We start from the raw sequence: 22,904 nt of genomic DNA, 5'->3' as shown, positions 1-22,904 counted from the left end.
TAAATGTATCCATATTGTATATATAAAATTGTTTATGAATTTTTGGGACTGTCTAAATTGAACTCGTAGTTGCAGAAACAGTTATAGAGTGTATAGATTTTATAGAGAATTTCGTATGAACTTAAATGTATATAATAAATTTCATATCAACTTGCACTATTACAAAATACTGTATACAATTTCTTATAATTTTCACTGTTATGAAGATATGTGGAAAAATGCTTATAAAATTTTAGGAGTATGTAAAAAATTATTTATAGGTTTCACAATTGTCTAAATTGTACTTTTTCATTAGTACTGTTTAATTCTATAAAGTATTTCTTTTACACTTTTAGATATATGCAATATATATCACTTCACTTCTATCGGAGTCTAAATAATTCAGAATTTCACAGTTATCCAAAATATTTGGTGAATTGCTTTTACAATTTTAGAACTGACGATTTATGAAGTGAATTTTGAAATTTTATAGTTATCTAAAATATATAAAGAAATCCTACTTACTGTCTGATTTATATACAAAAATATTTAGGAATTTTCACAACTATCTAAATTGTATAGAGAATTACTTACAAAGTTTTTAGAGTGTCTAAATTGTATATACAAAATTGCTTATGAATTTGTACAACTATTCTATAAATAATTTGTTATAATATTTTAGACATATGTAATATATTTCGCACCAACTTTTATCACACTCTTCTTAATATTCAAAATTGCTTATAAAACCTCGCAACTATATAAATTGTATAGAAAACTCACTTCGCAGTTTTCTAAAATATGTAACAAAATGCTTATACAATGTCAGGACTATCTGATTTATATACAAACTTATTTATGAATATTCAGAACTGTCTAAATTATATAGAACTTATAAAGTTTTAAAAATGTCTAAGATGTATGTATATACAAAATTGTTTATAAATTTTTATAACCGTCTAAAAAATACTCAGAACAATTATAGTTTTACATGTGGCTAGATTCCATATATTATTTCTTTTTTTAGTTTTAGACATGTGTATATATTTTACATAAACTTTTATCACACTCTCATTAATATTAAAAAATGCTTATTGCAGAATTTTATTTTTATTTTTATTTATTTTTTTATTATTTATATACAAAATTATTCATGAAATTTTACAACTATGTAAATTATATAGACAATTGCTTACAAAGTTTTAAAAGTGTATTAATATTATATATACAAAATTTCTTAACGAATTTTTACAATTGATAAATAATTTGTTATAAAGTTTTAGACAAGTGTAATATATTTCACATCAATTTTTATCACATTATTATTAATATTCAAAATTGCTTATAAAACCTAACAACTTATAAATTGTATAGAGAATTGCTTTTTAAATTTCACAACTGTACAAATTATATACAAAATTTCTTATGCAGTTTCACAGTTATCCAAAATATGTGGAAAAATGCTTATAAAATTTCAGGACTATGATTTATATTCAAAATTATTTATGAATTTTTACAACTATGTAAATTATATAGACAATTGCTTACAAAATTTTAAAAGTGTATTAATATTATATATACAAAATTTCTTAACGAATTTTTACAATTGATAAATAATTTGTTATAAATATTTAGACATATACAACATACATTAATACACTCTTATTAATATTCCAAATTGCTTATAAAACCTCGCAACTTATAAATTGTATAGAGAATTGCTTATTAAATTTCACAACTGTATAAATTATATACAAAATTTCGTAAGAACTTTCAGAATTATCTAGAATATGTGGAGAAATGCTTATACAAATTCAGGATTGTTTGATTTATATGCAAAATTATTTATGAATTTTCACAACTATCTTACTCTTATTAATATTCAAAAATGCTTATGAAACGTCACAACTATATAAATTGTATAGAAACTTGTTTACTAAATTTCACAATTTTGTAAATTATTTACAAAATTTCTAAGTTATCTGAAATATATGGAGAAATGCTTATAAAATTTTAAAAATATCTAAATTGTATATACAGAATTGTTTATAAATTTTTACAAATATCTAAATTATATAAGAAATTGTTTGTAGAGCTTAATAAGTTTATAGATTGTATGGATTATTTCGTAAGTTTTATATGTATATATAGAGTCTAGATTATATATATGAAAACTTTTTTATGAGAAAGAAGTTACTACATTCTTAATGTTCAATTTAAATTTTAATAGAACTGTTTAAAACATTAAGTATAGACAAACATTTAAAAATTCAGTACAACAGTAAATACAAGAAAGAGAAAAACAACAATTAGAAGAAAATCAGGAAGGATTTAACGTTTTAAAAAATTCTTAAAAGTCGACGTCTACAACAGACGACGCTACCAGCGTCGATTTTCGTCTTCGCACCGGACAGATCACGACCCGCCGTCGACATTCGTCCCTGATTTTCCGTCGAACATCGACGGTCGAATAAATTGAACCGCCCGAAAAGACCTGGTTCCCCCCATTAAACACACCCGCAATGCCCCGGTCACAACCAGTTGCACCCAATTCTTTTGCATATAAATCATCCGCCTCCGTCGAACGTCGTACGGACGGGACGTTTCGCTTAATCCGGATTTAAAAATGGTGCGGTCCGGGCTCGTTGGTGCGGGAGCATCTTCGGCTATCTGGCGGAGGTCAGGTCGATTCCGAGGCCGACCTTGACTCACTCGCAATTGAATCGGGGGAGGTTGATTCCGGAACACCGATACGTTCACGACGTCAATATGACGCCCCGTCTGTCCCCTGAATTATCAAACGTACCGCCCCCCAGGCGAACCGCCGATCATTATTTTGTAATGTTCAAGGGCGGTTTTAACGTATCAAAATTCGAGTGGTTGAAAAGAAATTGTTTTGAATGATGCAACGTTCGTTAGTTGTCTGATTTGCAATTTTACGAATTCAACAACGCCGGCCTTATAAATATTAATCGGTGCAAATGTTATTCACGGCGTTAGGGGTAAAAATGCGTGACATCACGACGTCTACGTATGAGTATTTACGGTGCACAAGACACAAAATCGATGCACGGCATCATAATGTTGTGTTTGCCTTTCATTTCCTTAATGAAAACGCATACGCCGAATTCTACTTTACTCGTTCATTAAAGGTGACCAGAATAAATGATTTATTGCTGGTTGGAAGAGGTCTACGTTCCACTGCCTAATACTAATTAAATGATAAATTATCACCACCGAAATCAGTGAGTTTGTACGTATAAATGTACCACAATTATATTAATTTTATCAAAATATAAAACATTTTGAATAAAATGTAAAACTGTAGACACACACAGATTACAAAAGCTTTTATAAATGATTATAAAAATAATTAGTGAATAAATTTAATTAAAATTACATTTTACTGCACATCTAGTAATAATATTCTAATGTAGCCAGCTCATTATTTTCAGCTCAGCAAGAAATCACTTTTGCATAAAACTAAAGTAAATTTGCGAACTACTCATGGAAAGGGAGAACGTTAACACGGTAATGCGGTGGTATTATAGAAGGTTCTCGGTGGTGATCCAAGTGAATTTTCTTCGCATTCCCTGTCGAAATGATAAAACAACAAGTCTGGCGTTCGCATGCAAATCAACGTCCTAAGACCGTCTAAACCTCGATTCACAATTATACTCCTGGTTTACCTCACGACAAAAGGCCGCCCGTGGGCGGCACCCCAATTCATGCAAAACAGTTGCAGCTAGCTGTGCTTTCGGTCATTATTGTCTTTGAGTTAGGTCTCGGAGTTTCATAGGACAACAAGTTAAAGGAAATCTTTGAGTTTTATTCAATAATAAGTTAAGTAAATTATTTTAACATTTATGTTTAGGAATTTTTTGGTAAGAAAGGCACAAGACACTTGATACAAACACGAGGAGTCAAACAAATATACAAAAATTAAAGGTTTGCAGTTATTTAAACATATAGTTTAGTATAGAATTACTTAGAATTGTCTAAATTCTATACAAAAAGCTTATAAAGTTTTCTAAACTCTCTATAAAATTGGTTAAGAAATTTGTCACTGTCTAAGTTGTACACAAAATTACTTATACAGTTTCGTCACTGTCTAAGTTATACACAAAATTGCTTAGGAAGTTTCATTATGGTATACAAAATTTTTTAAAAAATTTTGTCACTATCTAAAATGCGTATACAGTTTCATTACTGTTTAAATTGTATAATTATTCTTAAGGAGTTTCATTGTTATCTAAATTGCAGCCATTTATAAAGTTTATCACTATTACAATTGTATACTCAATTACTTACGTTATAAGTTTTAAAACCAAATTAAATTTTGTAAAAATTGTTTATTTTTCAAAATTATCTAAAAACTGTTGACAGTATTCTAAATTGTATTCCATTATAAGGTTTTATAACTGTGAAAACTGTACACACAATTGCTTAAGAAGTTACATCACTGTATAAATTATGTACAAAATTGCTTATACTGTTTCATCACTATCTAAATTGTATATGACATTTCTTAAGAAGCTTCATCATTATCTAAATTTTATATGCTTTTTTTTAGTAAATTTCAACAATTAAATTGTAATTAATTATGAGGTTTTAAAACTGTCTAAATTTTGTATAAAATTTTTATGATGTTTCATAATTGACTAAATTATAAACAAAATTGCTTATGAAATATTTTCAAAACACAAAATTGTTTATATATTTTCATCATTGTCTAAAATGTACACAAAATTGCTTAAGAAATATTATCACAGTCTATACTATATACAATGCTTATGCAGTTTTATAACTATCTAAAATGTATAAAAAATTGCTTAATATATTTTATCAGTGTATAAATTGTATACAAAATTGCTTTATCAGTATTATCATTATCTTAATTGTATACACAATCAATTATGAAATTTATCATTATCTTAATGTTATAGACAATTACTTATGAACTTTTAGAACTGTATAAATTTTGTATAAAATTGTTTATGATGTTTCTTAATTGACTAAATTGTAAACAAAATTGCTTATGAAATATTGTCAGTGTCCAAAATTCTATGAAGTTTCGATAACTGTCTAAAATGTTTACAAAATTACTTAAGAAATCATTGTTTAAATTGCATTCGAAGTCACTTATAAAATTTATCACTGTCTAAATTGTATATAAAATTGCTTAAAAAGTTTCATCATTGTCTAAATTGTATACGCATTCACTTACGAAATTTATCACTGTTTTAATTATATACCCAATTACTAAAATTTTAGAACTACCTAAATTTTGTATTTTCTAAATTGTAAAGAGAAGTGCTTATGAAATTTTATCAGTATATAGACTTATATATCCAATTACTTAAGGAGTTTTATAGCAGTCTAAAATGTACCCAAATTTGTTTCAAAATTTTTGTCAGTGTTTAAATTGTGTATAAAATTATTTATAACTTTTATAAATTGTATATGAAATTGCTCAAGAAGTTCTATCAATGTCTAATATGTGTACGCCATCGATTATGGAATTCCATCAGGATCTAAATTAATTACTTAAGTAGTTTTAGAGCTGCTTAAATTTTGTATAAAATTAATTACAATTTATATATAATTAATTCACTAAATTGTATAAATGAATGCTTACAATTTAGGCAAGTTTTACAGCTTTCTAAAATGAATACAAAATTAATCACTGTTTGAATTGTATTCACAAATACAATATGAAGTTTTATAACTGTTTAAATTGTTGAGTTGAAATCTTTTATCAGATTAATGGATGTCTATTTATATAATGTATGTAAATGCAAGGACTAAAGACTAAGAAATCATATGTAATTCTTTATATTTAGTTTTTCAACTGTTTAAAATTATGGAATAGTTTTACAATAAATATCAATGTTTTTGTATTAATAAAAAATAAATAATGTAATGAAATGCTCCCTTAAAATTTTATAGCAAATTGTATTCGATGTCAATTAAATAATTTAATTTTATTAGATGATATATAACATTATATACTATTTTGAAAACAAGTTTAATGTTTTGACTCAATTTGTAAATTTGTTAACTGTGAAAATATTTTGTACTTAATTTATTATTAATATTATGCAAAATGTGTTAATGTATGACTTAATTGCTTGCTTTTTCTAATGTTTATCTAATAAACGTCCTGATTTATTGCCCCCAATTCGCCATATCCGCCTTAAAAACCTCTAAAGATATGCTTGCAAATATCATAGAACACTTTTGATAATATGAAATATTCCACCCTTAATAACGGCGAAGCAAACAGCACGCGATCGTCCAATTTGGACCATATTAAAATAGAATTTTCCTAATTTTTTCGCAAATTGCTTTGACCCGCCGACAATTAGCACGAGGAAGTCGAACGAATGAGTTCCAGACTTCGCTAAATACGCGGCCTGTGCGAACAGGAAAAATACTCGACAAGCCATTTTTTTCCAAAACGAGGCTCTAATTAATTTCAGACACTAAAATTAAACAGTTCCTGCGAATTGTTACGTAACTTCTAACTTAGGTCAATGCACGACAAAAAAACCACAAGCACGAACCTTGGCTTCTTTTTACAAACAATAAACCATATCCTGTCATTTTTTTTGTAACATAACGTGATAAGATAAGGGTAATGTTAATTAATTCAATTAATTTCAACTTTTTGAGGTTACTGAACCGGCCCTTTAACTTGATGAAACTGAAACAAACCCCGAATTAAAACAGCGTTTCGAACACATGGATTTACAACCCTGGGGAGTGTCTGGGCGTTTTAAACTTTCAAAACTAAATCAAATTAGCGCCAAACTAAAACTTGGCAAGATGTTTTGTAAATTGTCTCCTCCTGACAGACGCTAGACATTTGATGTTTCATTTAACTTGTATAGACTGAGATTCGAGGCGCTTTAATTAAATTGAGTTCAATTACTCAATTTGTCCTGTTTTTGTTTTGGACGGCGAGAGAAGTTATCGGAGTTTTTTTGTGCATGTTTGTGCATGCTACTGAAAAATTCCGATAAGACTTGAGTGTTGCATGTACATTTTTCGGTCTGTTCGGATTGTTGTATTTATTTGCCCGACCCTGAAAGTATTTCCATGCACATGCAAAACAACCCATTAAACTTGGGCAAAACAAAAATAAAGCTGAAGTACAAAACTAGTCGATTTACATTGTAATTATTGACGATGACTCGGATATTTCGTGTCGATATGAAAGTTTACAAACGATAGGACAAGTCTGATAAAATATGGACTAGTGTGTGTGTGTCACTTGATATTATTACTGTAAATTATTTATTTATTATGTTGAGTACGAGCTTATGAAGTTTCGTGTCACATATACGAATTGTTGTTGGATACAAAGTTCCTGAGGCGAAGATTTTTATATTAAATTAGGAACTTGACAACTAAAAAGCTTCGTACAAGATAATAGAAATTGAAAAAAAGAAAATAAAATAAATCGAATTTTGCTGTCACGCGTATCAAAACGACAATAATCGAATAGAAATTCTAGATTAATCAATTACTTTCCGGACGAGCACATCTAATAAATTCAATTAGAGTCTTTTGAGCTTAAAACGAGTCCTGTGACAGGTATATTCGCATTAAGCAGAAAACGTCCCACATCCTGTTTATATGTAACTACTCTCATATCCGCGATTACACGGCCTGCTAAATTTATGCAATGTCCAATTTGTCATCCCAATGTCCCCGGGTTATAATTACACCGGGCAGGAACATTATGTTGTAATATACATTCAATAAACCGATATTCGCAAATTTTATCGAGTCCCAATTAAAATTACTGCAGAAGGATATTGGATGTCCTGGAACTGGGACGGATACATCAAAATTTAATGGATGTAAACGACATTAAAATGTCATCAAGGGCTACATTTTATCTTCAGCCATTAACTGAGATCGATTGGATTGTTTTCGATTTTACGACTTGAACCTGGGAAAAAAGTACAACACACGTGCTCCAGTACGAAATTGAATATTAATTTCATTTATCGATTTGTCACAAAGCCAGTAACCTTGTGCCCGACAAAAAAACGACATTGCATGAGCTAAACTTCCACTTTGTTTGTGATTTATGGCCGCGATTCCTTTTGTGACTTTATTTATTTTAATAGACCATAGGTGGGGATCACTACTGCTGGATATTTGCAGGAATTAATTCGTTTCTAATTTTAACTTTATTGCGTTTCTCAGCAGCGAATATGACATATACAGTAGTGGCCCTAATTTTAGCACCTTATTAAAATATATTAAAAATATGAGCTGCACTACAAAGTAAAAGGTAGCATTTTTAGTAAATTTAAATAACTTGCCATAATTATGGCCCTATATTTGCGTTTATATTTAAGTGAGATCAAGAGGCAACGCAAACAAAATTTCAGCAAAATAAAAATAAACATGAATAGAACATGAAAAAGTTACGTAGCAGGAAATGGAATTTTATAAGTGGGTGTTATATCAATTTACGGATTTGAAAGTAAGCATGAATGCGCTCTAAACTTTTAACGACGTTATTAATATTGTTACGTTGCGGCAAATTTTACCAACACGCAAAAAAAGTCTACGAAAACCAATATATGCATACAGGAAATATTTAAAAAAAGATTTATCATTTAGGGGAGTGATTAAAATTAATTAACCAAGTCCGGTTTAATTGAATCCGGTTTGAAAAATGCCTGAATAAATGCTAGATCGAAATCCGAGCATTCATAACATTCTCACATCATTCTTTCAGCAAGTCCTGCTAAAGTGCAAACTTGATAAAATTCCCCGATCGTAATCATGGCAAACCGCTACACAATGTAGTTGATATTGCACAGAAAATATCCTAAATCGCGGGTTCGCGTGTTGTAAAACTGTATTTAATGACAAGTTTACATTATTGTTGCAGTTTTGTCTTGAATAAACCAATGCCAATATCATCGGATTTTAAATTATACACCTCAAGTGTATCCACGACATGATATATTATGCATTTTGAATGCACGGAGAACGACAATTTATTACTTTCCGCCCTTAATTCGGTCACTGAATCCAGATTTACGAGTTTACGTTTCATTTTATTTATTATGGTACAATCTACTTCTATTTTTGTCTATGCATAATCTATTTAATTGCACCAGTTCGTTGATCTTAAAGAAGTACAATCAATACAATTTATATTAATAAACTTATGCCTTTTAGTATAACATTTATTATCTATTATTTTAATTAATAAAGTCTATAAATATTTTAATAAAAACTCAATTTAAATGGACGTCTATATTTGTCGATGTCTGTGGTGATCTAGGGTTTGTTGTTTCTATGGATTGGCGGCACTCGTTTGTGTTTGAGGTTATGTCCGTGCTGCGAATTGTCAAGTGTTTGTTGTCCTCATATTTGTTGTATTTCGGATATTTCACATAAAAATGCGATGTCGACGTTTGCCACACGACTTCAAAATGGAAATATAACCACAAACTATTGATTGAACTTTAAAAAATGACTTAGACTTTAAACTATTATTAATGATGATCGTTTTGCTATTCGATGTGATTAAAAACGAATTTGGGTGAGTGAAAACAGTTGAAATTGAATGAATTGTATTTATTTATGTGTTGTATTTTTATCTTTTGTCAGATTTATGTTGCACCTTTGAAGTAATGTGTACATATCTTGTGTCGATGAGCTAAGCACGAGAGACTTAAGGCCACAGTTGTGCCAAAAGCCAAATATACATAAATGAAAGAATCAATTGAGAAATATGTGTGTACAAATACACATAAAATTTACACAAACTTAAAGCATAAGTATCTAGATAATTATTATGTTTCAGAAATTATTTTTTTTACAATTGTCACATGTCATAACAATAAGTTATAACCTAAGTCACTTGGGCTATGTATGTCAAACTAAAGATTATTGGTTGTTCATATACAGTTTTTTCTGTTTTAGGCTTTCAATTGTTGGTACTTATGTTACACATTGCAAAATATTAACTGTGCTAAAAATAAAAATACAATACTGCAACCTAATTCTTATCTGTATTGATATTGTTGTATAATAAATTAGTATATGCTAAAGTAAGTATACCTTGGCAGCACTAAATAAAGTATATATTAAAATAGAATTATGTTTAATATCTTTGACCTAAGCATATTAGAAATATTCTGAAATACTCAATATTAGAAGCACACAGAATATTTTGAATTAATTTATTAATTTATGAATTTAGACAGATAAACACTGTTTGAAACTGGCTTGTTCGAGTCAAACTTTGGCATAATTAATTATTTAATAAGTACATTATTATTAACTTAATTTATTATTACAGAGTGGTATTAAATTGAAGAAAAATGCCAGGCACGAGATTATATGTGGGAAATTTGCCCTCGGACACAACGAAACGCGACCTGGAAGACTTCTTCAAGACGTTCGGCAAGATTGACGACATCTCGCTAAAAAAGGGCTACGGCTTCGTCGAGTTCGAGGACGGCAGAGATGCGGACGACGCCGCCTACGAGCTAGACGGTAAAAAGTTGCTGGGCAAACGCATAACAGTGGAGAGGGCGCGCGGCGTCCCCCGGGGCGAACCGTCCACCTCGTCGGCGGCCAGCAGTAGTTCCACGTATCGCAGTAAAAAACCGATTAGGACTAAGTACCGGTTGTACGTAGAAAACTTGGCGTCTAGTGTCAGTTGGCGGGACCTGAAGGAACAGATGCGGGAAGTGGCGGAAGTGACGTACGCGGACGCGCACAGATACTATTTGCACGAGGGCGTGGTGGAGTTCGCGACGTACAGCGATATGAAACGAGCGTTGGAACGTTTCAACGAAACGGTTATCAACGGCAAAAAAATCTACCTCACGGAGGACGAAGACACGAAGCCGAAGCGGCGACGGTCCTCCACCAGATCGTCCAGTTACCGGTCCAGGAGTCGGTCCAGTAGCAAGTCACGTTCTCGGTCTAGGTCGAGGAGTTACAGTAAATCGTACTCGAGGTCCAGGTCTAGGTCGAGGAGAAGCTCAAGGAGTCGGACGAGGTCGAGGAGTTACAGGTCGAAGAGCGAGAGGAGCGACTACAGTGATAGATCGCGGTCCAGGTCGAGGAGCAGTAGGAGGACGAGGTCCAGATCTCATTCGAGAAGCTCCAGGCGATCGTACACCAAAAGCTATTCGAAATCTTACTCCAGGTCAAGGTCCAAGTCTAGATGAGACTCGGACAAACCAAAAAGACTGAATGGTCAGACGAATGTACTTGAGATTATGTTTTTTAATTGAACAGATTGTACATATTGATTTTTGTAATGATTGTCTTTATCAATAAATGATATTATTAATATTTGTGTTCTTTATTATTTACATTATTTAATTCATAGAAGTAAGACGGATGTGCGAGTCGAAAGTGATTAGGGCCTAATCTAATTTATTCTGATGAAACCGGACATTAATTACTTAAAAGAATAGAAGTGCCGACCAATTTGTGTGGCGCACTGCGCCTCCTAATAGCCCAAGTAATTCGAAAAAAGCCAGACCCCATATAATTGGGGCAATAATTCAAGACGCACTCACACCTACGGGATGAAATTATGATTTATCACTCATCGTTCGATTGTTTTTCCTGGCGGAATTGTGGGATTTTTGACACGTTACACGGGAACACAGACGCAATATATTAGGGACGATCCGCTCGTGCATTTATTTAAGTTGGAAGAGGGAAGATAGTGGTGATGTTTTGTATCAGGGTTTAAAAGTATTTTACAAATGGACCGGTGTGGAAAATATATGTTTGCGGTGGAGAAACGTTGCAGATATAATGAATTATTGCCGGAGGTGGGCACGTAGAAAGATGTACATGCATTTGCCAACAACGTTTTCATTATTAAGGCAATAAATTGCTTTATGATCATTAGGAATTTAAATATTTTGCGCAAATAATTGTTAGCAATTAACGGAAGAGTGAACTCTGCTGTACGCAGCAATTTCGCACAATAAATAACCCAAAACTGCGCTATTAATCCGGCGAATTTTAATTTATTCTATGCTGCTTTTAAAAGTCATGTAATGCCTAAAAGCATTTTAGTTAAATGCAAAACGGTTAAATTTAATTTAAGCCTGTAAAGAACACGCTTTTATGATACATGCACTTTTTATTCTCAATTATTGGCGTTTATCCTTTAACGGAGACTATAAAGTGAACATGGCCGAAGAAATGGGGTAAATTGTTCGGGTAATGCTTTGTTTCTAATGCATTGTAAAAATTTTATTCTGCAGTTGTTAATATTACTGGTCGGGAAATACACCACCCTAGCGGGTCCGCCTCTAATTTTGTCGAAGCTGCACAAATCCTTGCAAATCTTTAATATAATAAAAATGTGACCTAATACAGAACACGCTAAATGATATTTGTTTTATCACAAGTACTTAATTTGACAAATTTTTCGTTGAATTTCATCATTTATTGTGTTTCCCCTAGACTAATTTATAATAATTCAGTTAAATTATATAAATGTTGATTTACTGTGGCAAGAAATTTAAATATTATGTTTACAAAACTTAATTTTAAAATGTTTGTAAATTGAATTACAAAATGGTTTATGATTTCCAATGTAAAATGAATATTTGTTATTTTAAAATATTTATATTAATATTGTATTCCACAAATTCAAAAATTACAAATATTCTGCCATTAATTATGATATATTATCATAACTGTATAATATTTTCATATCAAATCAACCGATTATTGAACGTACTGTACACTTGACACAAAATCACTCTTTACACGTGTCAAATACAAAAAACAATTTCAATAATATTTGTTAAAAACTATGCATTATAATTGAGTAGCATCACGTTAATTATATTTGCAATAATATAATCATTTATCCTACGTTTTTTGTAATTTTGGTGTGTTAAAATGCTTCCTAAGGTATGTGCAGTTTTGTCTTTTTTAACACATTTACATTGTTAACGCCTCAATTGGTTATTTTTGTTCATTTCATTTTCAAATATGGTACTAAATTACTTCCTAAAGATTAGAATCGCCATAAAATTCCATAAATTTGATGTATTTTCTGTTTAATCTCAGTCTCATCATATTTTCTGGAAATTTACCTGTTAGTACACAACATTAATTCTTTAATTTTACCTACCTGTTAAATGTTTTACTTTCTAGGTATAATTTGAAGCATAAAATGGTGTTACTCGATTGCATTGAATGAAAACAACACCAGCCACTTGAAGTAACTAGTACAAAACAGTATATTTTGCTTTTACTTTCTTTTTATATAATTTGAACAACAAATCTGAATCATGACAGGAACCAGATTGTACTTGGGTAATCTGCCTTACGACACAACGAAGCGTGACTTGGAGAGCTTTTTCAAAGGCTACGGACGCATCGAAGAGATACTTCTGAAGAACGGTTATGGTTTCATTGAGTTCGACGATCCACGTGATGCTGAGGACGCAGTTTACGACTTGGATGGTAAAAAACTGCTTGGTAAGAGAGTCACTGTTGAGATGGCCAAGGGTAAACCGAGAGGGAGAGACAGAACAGTCGGCACCTCGAGTGGGAACCGTGGTCGTGGTAAGAAACCACTTCGTACCAATTACAGAGTGTTGATCGACAATCTGTCGTCCAGGATAAGCTGGCAGGATCTGAAGGATCACATGAGAGAAGCCGGTGAGGTTACATACGCCGATGCACACAGACCTTACGTAAACGAAGCCGAGGTTGAATTCGCCACTTACGATGACATGAAACGTGCCATCAAAATGTTCGACGGTTACAGCCTCAACGGCCGTAAAATTACAATGAAGGAGGATCCGGAAACGAGACGCAAAAGGACACCGTCTAGGCACAGATCGTACTCCAGATCAGAGTCTAGGTCTAGATCTAGATCTCGGTCACGTGGTTCCAGAGGGAACGGGGATAGAAGTAGATCTCGCAGTTATTCTAAATCCAAAACCGGAGGTAGAAAATCTCCTTCCTATGGTGATGACAGGCGTAGGTCGCCGAGCTACGATGACTCAAGGTTAAACGATACCACCAGGACTTCAAAAAGTCGATCCAGGGACCGTTCCGACTTAAACGATTCTAAAATAAGCAGAGGTTCCAGTCCCGGCAGAAGTTCTCGTTCGCGTTCTCCTGAAAAGAAACGTCGCGACTCTCGATCCAAGTCGCGTTCAGTTGAAAGAAACGGCAATTCCACATCTCGTTCTAGGTCACGTTCGAAACGGAATGGAAATAGTCGTTCACCCAGCTATACTGATGCTTCCAGATTGGACGATACAGGCGCTAGTAGGTTGTCGAGAAGTCGTTCACGATCGTCTAGGGGGTCTGTGAAGAGGTCTATTTCCAGGTCGCCAGCCAGAAATTCGAAGAGAACCAAAACTGATGAAAATAGGTCGAGATCCGATTCGCGAGATAGAGATTAATTAGGACATTGTTTGGATTAAAATTTTTGTGTAATATGGAACATATTGAATTCAATAAACAATTTGAGACTTATTTATGACTTTCTGTTACTGTTAACAACCATTGTTTATATAGAGTGATGGAGAAAGAATCCATTTCATTCAAAAAAGTCAATCCGCTTAGGAGTAAACAGTTTCTTCCAGAAGTTCTAAAGTATATTTCAAGTTGTAGTATGTAAACGACAGGGATCATTATAAAATGTTTTCAGTAGTCAAAATTTAATTTTTTTGAAAATTTTTTATTAAGCAGTCTGAGGTGTTCCAATTTTTGAACACCTTTACCGTATATAATATCAACCCAACGTAGATAGTGCCCTAATATGTAGTTAACTTCAGAAGAGTCACCACATCTGTACGGCAAACCATGACTTCCTCCTAGTTATATCTTTCCAAATAAGCCTGCGTTTTCTTATCATGATCACTTAGTCACGTATGCCGTGGTTGGAAAAGAAAACTAAAGCTTTCTCCGACTATCCAAATTGATAGCTCTTTGGCAAAGAATTCCTGTTCTATAACTAAACCCTGAATATCAACAAAAGCGAAAGAAATGCAGTGCACAGGCTTTTTCATTTTTCATGTTGGGTTGCAACGGTTTTTCTGAAATTTACAGCGGAATTTCAATTTAGCAACTCCGGACATTTTTCAGTTTGTTTATTGCATTCGCTTAACAGGGAAACAAAACAAGATAACAATAACAAGACAAAATTACAAAAACAAACAATAAACATATATAAAATATGAAAAATATAAATGAAATACCTAAATAAATCACAAGACTTGTTCACATTATGGCATTCATGTAGTTCGTTCATGTTCGTTCTTGGTGTTGGTGTACAAAAAGATGTTGATCTTGACGAAGGGATTCAGAACGATAATTATAAAAGGATATAGGATATAGGATAGATATAATTATAGAAGGGTGGTCAATGGCATGGTTGATTAATTTATGTAAAAAGTTAATTGAGTGTGACTTCTTCCTAGTTTTTATGAGTGTGAATTCCAGCAAATTTTGTTACATCTATTCCCCTTACCACGTAGTTTGTTGTGTTAAACTTAGTAAATTTGACATCATAAAGGCGTAATAGAAGAATTTAAATACTTTCATGTCTTTGAATTTTCTTGAATTGCGCCTAAATCTTTAAAAGTTTTGACTTTTCTGACACTCACTTCCTATATAGTGTAGTTCCCAATAACAGAATGGGTATTTCTAGAGAAGGGCATATCAACATTTATCAACATTCAGTACCAGCTTGTTGACTTTATATCAATTAGCAATACGTTCAAGATTATGCTGAAATAAATCAGTCTCACAGGAGTCCTTGTGTATTTATTAGTAGAATAATAATATAATATTGTAAGTTTTGATATCATCAGCATATCCCAGTGCAGGACAATTCAACCAAGACAGATAAAGAGATTAGAAAGAAGACGACCAAAGGTGGATCCTTCCTTTGAGGTAGGATTCCAATAGTGAAAGGGGCTCTGACAGATCAGTATAAATCACCTAAATTTGTCTGTCAATGATTATTATCAATTCTATATAAAATAGAATAAAAGTGTTCCAAAGCAGTGTTTATGTGTTTAATCGATTGTTCAAAAATGACCACTCTATTAGAAATAGCATAGCTGACTTTTTTTGTAGTGAGATTTTTTAGAGAAGTAATCATAAAATTTAGTTCAGTAGATGGTGCTGGTATTTGTCTTAGGAGTCTAGAAGGCCACGATTGGACAATGTTGTTGTAGATTACGCTTGAAATGTTAAAAGTATACAGTTTTCATTTAGTAATATATATTCAAGAAAATTCTCCCAGTTCTAGCGATGTGCCAGGTGATATGCAATTGCAATATGCAAGTTTAACGCTACAAATATTGTTATTGTTAAAATCTTCTTGAATTGATAAAACTGACGTTTAGTTAAAAGACATAAATATAAATTTACAATTCTTTATTTTTAATAATAATAGCTAAACGTAATTTTCAATCAATTACTAAACATGAACTTTTAATTATGTGACATAGATCAGTATCTATCTTCCTCAATCTTGGACCTCTTCGGGCTTCTAGACGGTGATCTGGAGGCAGACCTCTTCAGTGACTTTTTGGATGATCCGGAACGACTCCTGGATCGCTTATCCGCGATCTGATAGTCTTGTTCGATGTCACCTCTGTTCCTAGATCCTTGAGAGCGAGACCTGGACCTAGACATGGATCGGGAATACGACCTACGTCTAGACGGTGATCTTTTACGTCTCGTCTCCGGATCCTCCCTCAACTCAATCTTACGACCGTTAAGTCTGTAACCATCAAACATTTTGATGGCACGTTTCATGTCTTCATAAGACGCAAACTCGACTTCGGCCTCATTCACATAAGGTCTATGTGCATCGGCGTACGTGACCTCACCGGCTTCTCTCATGTGGTCCTTCAGGTCCTGCCAACTGATTCTGGACGACAGATTGTCGACCAGTAGTCTGTAGTTGGTGCGAATTGGTTTCCTGCCGCGACCATGAATGCTCCGTCCGCCGGATGTACCAAGAGTTCTATCTCTTCCTCTTGGTTTACCTCTGGCTTTCTCAATGGAAATTCTCTGACCAAGCAGTTTCTTACCATTCAAGTCGTAAACTGCGTCCTCAGCGTCACGGGAGCTCTCGAATTCAATGAAACCGTAACCGTTCTTCAGGAGTATTTCTTCGATGCGTCCATAACCTTTAAAAAAGCTCTCCAAGTCGCGTTTGGTGGTGTCGTAAGGCAGTTTGCCCAAGTACAATTTACTTCCAGACATAATACTGACTGATTGTTTTGGTGACAATATAGTAGTCGTTTAGTAGTCGAAATTAACGCTGTTGTAAGTAACTGGTTCTTTTGTGATCGAACGTAAGTGAGCATCATATTTATTACTATTATATTTACCTAGAAAATGCACACAAATTTTATATAGGTAAATTTTTTATCGATAATTAAACATTACAATGATGATTACCTATACTGATGATTAATCCAAAAAAGAAATTATGACCGAGACTTTTTGTTTAGTTGTTTAACTTTTAGTTTAGTAATTTAATTTAATATTTGAGATTATTGGCTTAAAGTACACGTTGTCACGTTAGAGAGAATAACACCTTAACATTTTATTTGTTTAAATATGCACGTTGACATAAAAAAATGAGTGATAATAAAGCAATATATAATGTGACCCATTTGAAAGGGGGACACTCTCATAAAATTTGTATTTTTTGTCCATTTTAACACAGTCTTTTCAAATGTAAAGTAAATATATACTTTTGTTATGTATCCTGCTTTTGTACACTAACCAAAACCTACAAATAAATTTTTAATTTTTAAAAAATTATTCTGCTTATGAATTTATTTTCTGAATTTAGTAGTTTATGGAATAAACTGTCAAAAAGAGCATACAAATTATCCTATTTTTCAAGAAACTTGGAATATTATACTCTTAATACTACATGGTACTTACACTAAGACTGTTTTCACCAAACCACCGTCTAATTTAAAGCATTTATTATATCTTTGTGTGTTTAATTTTTTCACAGATAAATATTAATCTGGTAGTTGGATTTGTTATATAAAATTTGCTAATACGTTTTCAAATTGGCTACGTTTAGAACTCAGTTCATATGACTGTTCCACTCCACAACTTTTGAAACAAGACAAAAAATTGATAATATAAAAATAAAAGAATAATATTCAAATGTGATCACATTTTATTTAAGGACATTGTTTGATAAGTCGAGGAAACTGATGTTGAATTCAAATTGAGTATTATTCAAACAAAATTTTTGGTTATTTTTAATAATATTAGTAGAAAAAAATAAATTCAATGGTCTTACCAAACACACATTCTTAAACATTTTTGTGGAAGCGACCGTTTAATTTTTGTTTTTCTTGGTTTTTAATATTAAGGTTGCTACGCTAACATAAATTCAATATTAACAAAATATTTAACGTATATAAAAGAATAATGAGTACACTCATTGACAAGTCAAATACGCTAATTTGGTATTGATCATTTCTATTATTGATCATTTCTATTATTTGTGAATATTTCCAATCTTACATAGTCTAAATAGACAAACGTTTTTTTGTTTTTTCTGATGTATTGGTAATAAAATATGCGATTTGACACGGGGAAAGTTTTTTTTTAAATCAGATTACCGTTTAGATTCTTTACTTAGGTATTTATTAATCTAAAAATGGTATTACATATATGAAAATAAAATGGGCACCACTTTGCCCTACCAATTAAATAATAAAAAAGTACTTTTGAATTAGTAGTATTGGTAACTTAAAACTGTTTATTTTCTTTTCTGAAAAAAAATTGTAAATCTCTGGATTTGACAGGTTAAGTCTCTTTTGAAAATGTTCGGGAAAAACTTTTTTAAAGTAAATCGATTTGTTATAGAATAAAATTGAATGGACATTAAATATTCATTTGTATATAAACAATTTAGTTTTTAAAAAGTCAAACAAATATAATATAATGTACAAAAATAAAATATATTTGATGTACCACAAGGCTTCTTTTAATGAATTAAAAAATAAATAAATATAATTTATTATATATGATTAAAATTGTTAATAATAATTATTAAAGTTTAATATTGTATACAATATTTTTATTAGCATTAGGTATAAGAAAAAAATTAATATAGATTTTTTTTAAATATTAAGAAACAAAAAAACAAATATTCTTTCTAGTAAACCAGACTTTATTTTTGTTTATTAATTCATTCAATGAATTAAAAAAAAAATAAGTAAGAATAATAATAGATACTTTTTATAAGCATTAGGTGTGAGAAAAAAAGACTTGATCCGATCGAATTCTTAAAGTTCAATTAGATATTCATTATTAGATTAATTTACGTATAGATAATGTAATATGTTCTTAAATACGTTTGGAGTTTGAAAGTCTTTGGTAGTACTTTCTCTTTCACGAAAAAGTTCTCTTATGAGATGATCAGAATAATAAACTTTATTTATTTTGACATAAATAATTTAGATTTAAACAGTCAAATAAATAAAATATATAAACAAAAATAATATGTATTTGTGTATATGCGTACTACAATGGTTATTTCAATGAATTTTACAAAATAAAAGATTTTTGATCTATTAAAGTTGTTATATTTATTTACAATTTATTTAAAAGGCCATTAAAGTATGCCAAATATGTATTAATTATTTAGTCAAATTTCAAATTAATTATTTATGAAGTTGTAAGCTTGTTCTATTCATGTTGTTAAACTAACATTGTTATTTGTTGAGATTTAATTAACATAAAAAACCAATATATGTAAATAAAATAGGGGGATTGCATAAATCTATTGTTTATTCAGTATTATGAACTTCTTCTCTCCAAATCCTTTGGGAGTTTGTGGAAGTGACTGTTTACCTTTTATGAACTGATCAATAAATAATGCTAAATATATTTGTTTTCTAAGTTTCAATTAATTTTGTACAGATAATATAATGATGACTGAAAACTTTATTCAATTGCAAAGAGTAACAAGAAGTAAATGTTCAGAAAAAATAATTTACAAAATAACACAATTTAAATGTACAGTTAAAGTTTATGAAAATATGCTGTCATGTATTACTTGGGCAAACATCTTCAATTTTTCATGTGAACGCGCACATTTAAGAAAAAGAAAATGTTGGGAACCTTACAATGCTCCCAATCATAATTTTTAGATTTAACCACTAAACACAAATAATTATTATTATTGAAATAAATAATGCTAAATTTATTATTATTTTTAAATAATTAATTCATTTGGTACATAAGGTAGAGAGAAGATAAAAAATCTCGTACTTCTAGTCAAAAGAAGAGAAATGATTTGTGTTCTAGATTGCGATCAGTACAGAGAGATAGACAGATCTCGATCAGTCGTCATTAAAAATAAACCATATATTGTAGAAACACCAACATTTTTATGTCAATGTGCAGATTTAAGAAACAAAAACGTTAGGAGAGTTATAATGCACTTTAACATGAGAACTACGGTATGACCAATAAAAGATAATCACAAAGATTGAATTAAATTTAACTACCAAACAATAACAAATCTCAGTCATAATACTTTTTGGAATTAATCAACAGTATAGGTAAGCATTAAGTAAAAATTTAATTATCGACAAAAAATTTACCTATATACAACTTATGTGTATTTTCTAGGTAAATTTACTAGTATAAAATATACCGTTCACTTACATACAATCACAAAATAACCAGCCTTTTACAACAATATCATTATCTAGTACTAAGCTAAATTATATACTCAGTTTATTCAATTTGAACAATCAAAAGTTTGTATCATGTCTGGAAACAGATTGTATTTGGGCAAACTACCTTACGATACCACCAAACGCGACTTGGAGAGCTTTTTTAAAGGCTACGGACGCATCGAAGAAATACTCCTGAAGAACGGTTACGGGTTCATTGAATTCGAGAGTTCTCGTGACGCTGAGGACGCAGTTTACGACTTGGACGGCAAGAAACTGCTTGGTCAGAGAATTTCCATTGAGAAAGCCAGAGGTAAACCAAGAGGAAGAGACAGAAACATTGGCGTCTCCGACGGCTATGGCATTCGTGGCCGCGGCAGGAAACCAGTTCGCACCAACTACAGACTCTTGGTCGACAATCTGTCGTCCAGAATCAGTTGGCAGGACCTGAAGGACTGCATGAGAGAAGCCGGTGAGGTTACGTACGCCGAAGCACACAAACCTTATGTGAATGAAGGCGAAGTCGAGTTTGCGACTTGTAAAGACATGAAACGGGCCATCAAAATGTTCGATGGTTACAGACTTAACGGTCGTAAGATTGAGTTGAGGGAGGATCCTGAGACGAGACGTAGAAGATCACCGTCTGGACGTAGGTCATATTCCCGATCTGTGTCTAGGTCCAGGTCTCGCTCTCGAGGGTCTAGGAAAAGTGGTTACAGAAGTAGGTCACGTAGTTACCAGAAGTCTAAGAACGGCAAGAGGACGCCTAGTCGTTCTCGTTCAAGAACACAATCAGCCGAAAGGAACGATAGGTCTCGTTCCCGTTCTATTCAAAAGAAGAGGGACAATTTCCAAAGGAATGAAAAATCTAGATCTCTCTCCCGTTTTCATCAAAAGAAGAGAGATAGTTCCAGATCTCTCTCTCCTTCTTTTCAGAAGAAGAGAGATAGTTCTCGTTCCAGATCTCGTTCAGTGCAAAGAAACGGTAAATCAAGATCTCGTTCTCCTTCTCTTCAGAAGAAGAGAGATAGTTCTCGTTCCAGATCCCGTTCAGTGCAAAGAAACGGTAAATCAAGTTCTTGTTCAGTGCAAATGGACGGTAAATCAAGATCTCGTTCCCCTTCTGTTCAAAAGAAGAGAGATAGTTCTCGTTCCAGATCTCGTTCAGTGCAAAGAAACGGTAAATCAAGATCTCGTTCTCCTTCTCTTCAGAAGAAGAGAGATAGTTCTCGTTCCAGATCCCGTTCAGTGCAAAGAAACGGTAAATCAAGTTCTTGTTCAGTGCAAATGGACGGTAAATCAAGATCTCGTTCCCCTTCTGTTCAAAAGAAGAGAGATAGTTCTCGTTCCAGATCGCGTCCAGTTCAAAGAAATGGAGATGCAAGATCCCGTTCTCGGTCAATTCTTAGAAACGGTGATTCTAAATCTCGTTCCCGTTCAATTGAAAAGAAACCACAAGATGAAAGGCGTAGTATGTCTCCAAACTGCAGCAATGACAAAGAAGTCCCGAAAGCGAGTAAGAGGTCCAGAAGCCGCTCCGTATCATCCAAAGAGTCACTGAAGAGGTCTGCTTCTAGATCTCCGTCCAGAAGCCCGAAGAAGTCCAAGATTGAGGAAGGTAGATCGCGATCTTTGTCACAAGAGAGGAATTAGTATTATATAATATGTAATGTAAGTGCCTGAAAATTGTGTTGTGTGGTATTTATTGAAGTAAAGAATTCATAAACTTATATTTTAGTTTTTTTAACGAAAGCGAACCCAATTACTGTAATGTTTAAGTAATTAAATGTTTCGAATTTCAAAAATATATGTCATCATCAAATAGAATGAAATATATAATTAAAAACCTATAAAATTCCATGTTATTCATAATTGTTATATTTCTTAAAAAAGTTTGAACCTATTAAAAAGTAAAAAATAATTCCAATAATGATAATAATTGTTAATAAAATAAATTGAAATGTATAAAATATCTGTGTAAAACCTAAAAAATATTTCCAATTAAATTTCACAGAGCTAAGTATTACTACAATGACTAAATTTGCTAAATATACTAAAATATATATAAGTCTGACTTAGTGTGACTCAATAATTTTAATCATTATAATTATTAATAAGAAAAAATTGAAACCTGATAAATAGTTTAAATTAAACTCAACCATTTCGCAATTGTTGACTCAATAATTTGTATAATAATTA

The 22,904-nt window shown here is 31.9% G+C and overlaps 5 protein-coding genes across 8 annotated transcripts in view; 3 read left to right on the top strand and 2 right to left on the bottom strand.

Moving 5' to 3' along the window:
- LOC109598304 (heparan sulfate glucosamine 3-O-sulfotransferase 1) overlaps window positions 1–22,904 on the bottom strand; it is a 114,826-nt gene that overhangs the window by 37,960 nt on the left and 53,962 nt on the right. The gene's annotated exons all lie outside the window — the stretch shown is intronic.
- LOC109598306 (serine-arginine protein 55-like) lies at window positions 9,334–11,325 on the top strand. 2 transcript variants are annotated; one of them, XM_049968336.1, is made up of 4 exons: window positions 9,334–9,556; window positions 9,625–9,886; window positions 9,940–10,067; window positions 10,319–11,325. In XM_049968336.1, exon 4 carries the CDS (start codon window positions 10,341–10,343, stop codon window positions 11,196–11,198), a length of 858 nt encoding a protein of 285 aa, XP_049824293.1. In that variant the 5' UTR covers window positions 9,334–9,556; window positions 9,625–9,886; window positions 9,940–10,067; window positions 10,319–10,340; the 3' UTR covers window positions 11,199–11,325. The 2 variants fall into 2 exon arrangements, with proteins under 2 accessions (XP_049824293.1, XP_019869746.2); XM_020014187.2 differs by lacking the exons at window positions 9,625–9,886; window positions 9,940–10,067.
- LOC109598305 (serine/arginine-rich splicing factor 5-like) lies at window positions 12,779–14,499 on the top strand. The gene is made up of 2 exons (XM_049968334.1): window positions 12,779–12,915; window positions 13,162–14,499. Exon 2 carries the CDS (start codon window positions 13,299–13,301, stop codon window positions 14,424–14,426), a length of 1,128 nt encoding a protein of 375 aa, XP_049824291.1. The 5' UTR covers window positions 12,779–12,915; window positions 13,162–13,298; the 3' UTR covers window positions 14,427–14,499.
- On the bottom strand, window positions 16,486–17,247 carry LOC109598300 (serine-arginine protein 55-like). Its single transcript, XM_020014181.1, has one exon. It carries the CDS (start codon window positions 17,245–17,247, stop codon window positions 16,486–16,488), a length of 762 nt encoding a protein of 253 aa, XP_019869740.1.
- On the top strand, window positions 20,723–22,363 carry LOC109601387 (serine/arginine-rich splicing factor 5). Of its 3 annotated transcripts, none has more exons than XM_049968333.1 (3): window positions 20,723–21,438; window positions 21,652–21,677; window positions 21,843–22,363. In XM_049968333.1, the coding sequence occupies exons 1-3, from the start codon at window positions 20,799–20,801 to the stop codon at window positions 22,356–22,358; spliced, it is 1,182 nt and encodes a 393-aa protein (XP_049824290.1). In that variant the 5' UTR covers window positions 20,723–20,798; the 3' UTR covers window positions 22,359–22,363. The 3 variants fall into 3 exon arrangements, with proteins under 3 accessions (XP_049824290.1, XP_049824289.1, XP_049824288.1); XM_049968332.1 differs by lacking the exon at window positions 21,652–21,677 and adding an exon at window positions 21,686–21,758 and having other exon boundaries at window positions 20,723–21,517; XM_049968331.1 differs by having other exon boundaries at window positions 20,723–21,758; window positions 21,840–22,363.

This window comes from Aethina tumida, chromosome 5 (genome assembly GCF_024364675.1).
Source record: "Aethina tumida isolate Nest 87 chromosome 5, icAetTumi1.1, whole genome shotgun sequence".
Classification (NCBI taxonomy): Eukaryota; Metazoa; Arthropoda; class Insecta; order Coleoptera; family Nitidulidae; genus Aethina; species Aethina tumida.
This window is presented reverse-complemented; position numbering and strand designations above follow the sequence as displayed.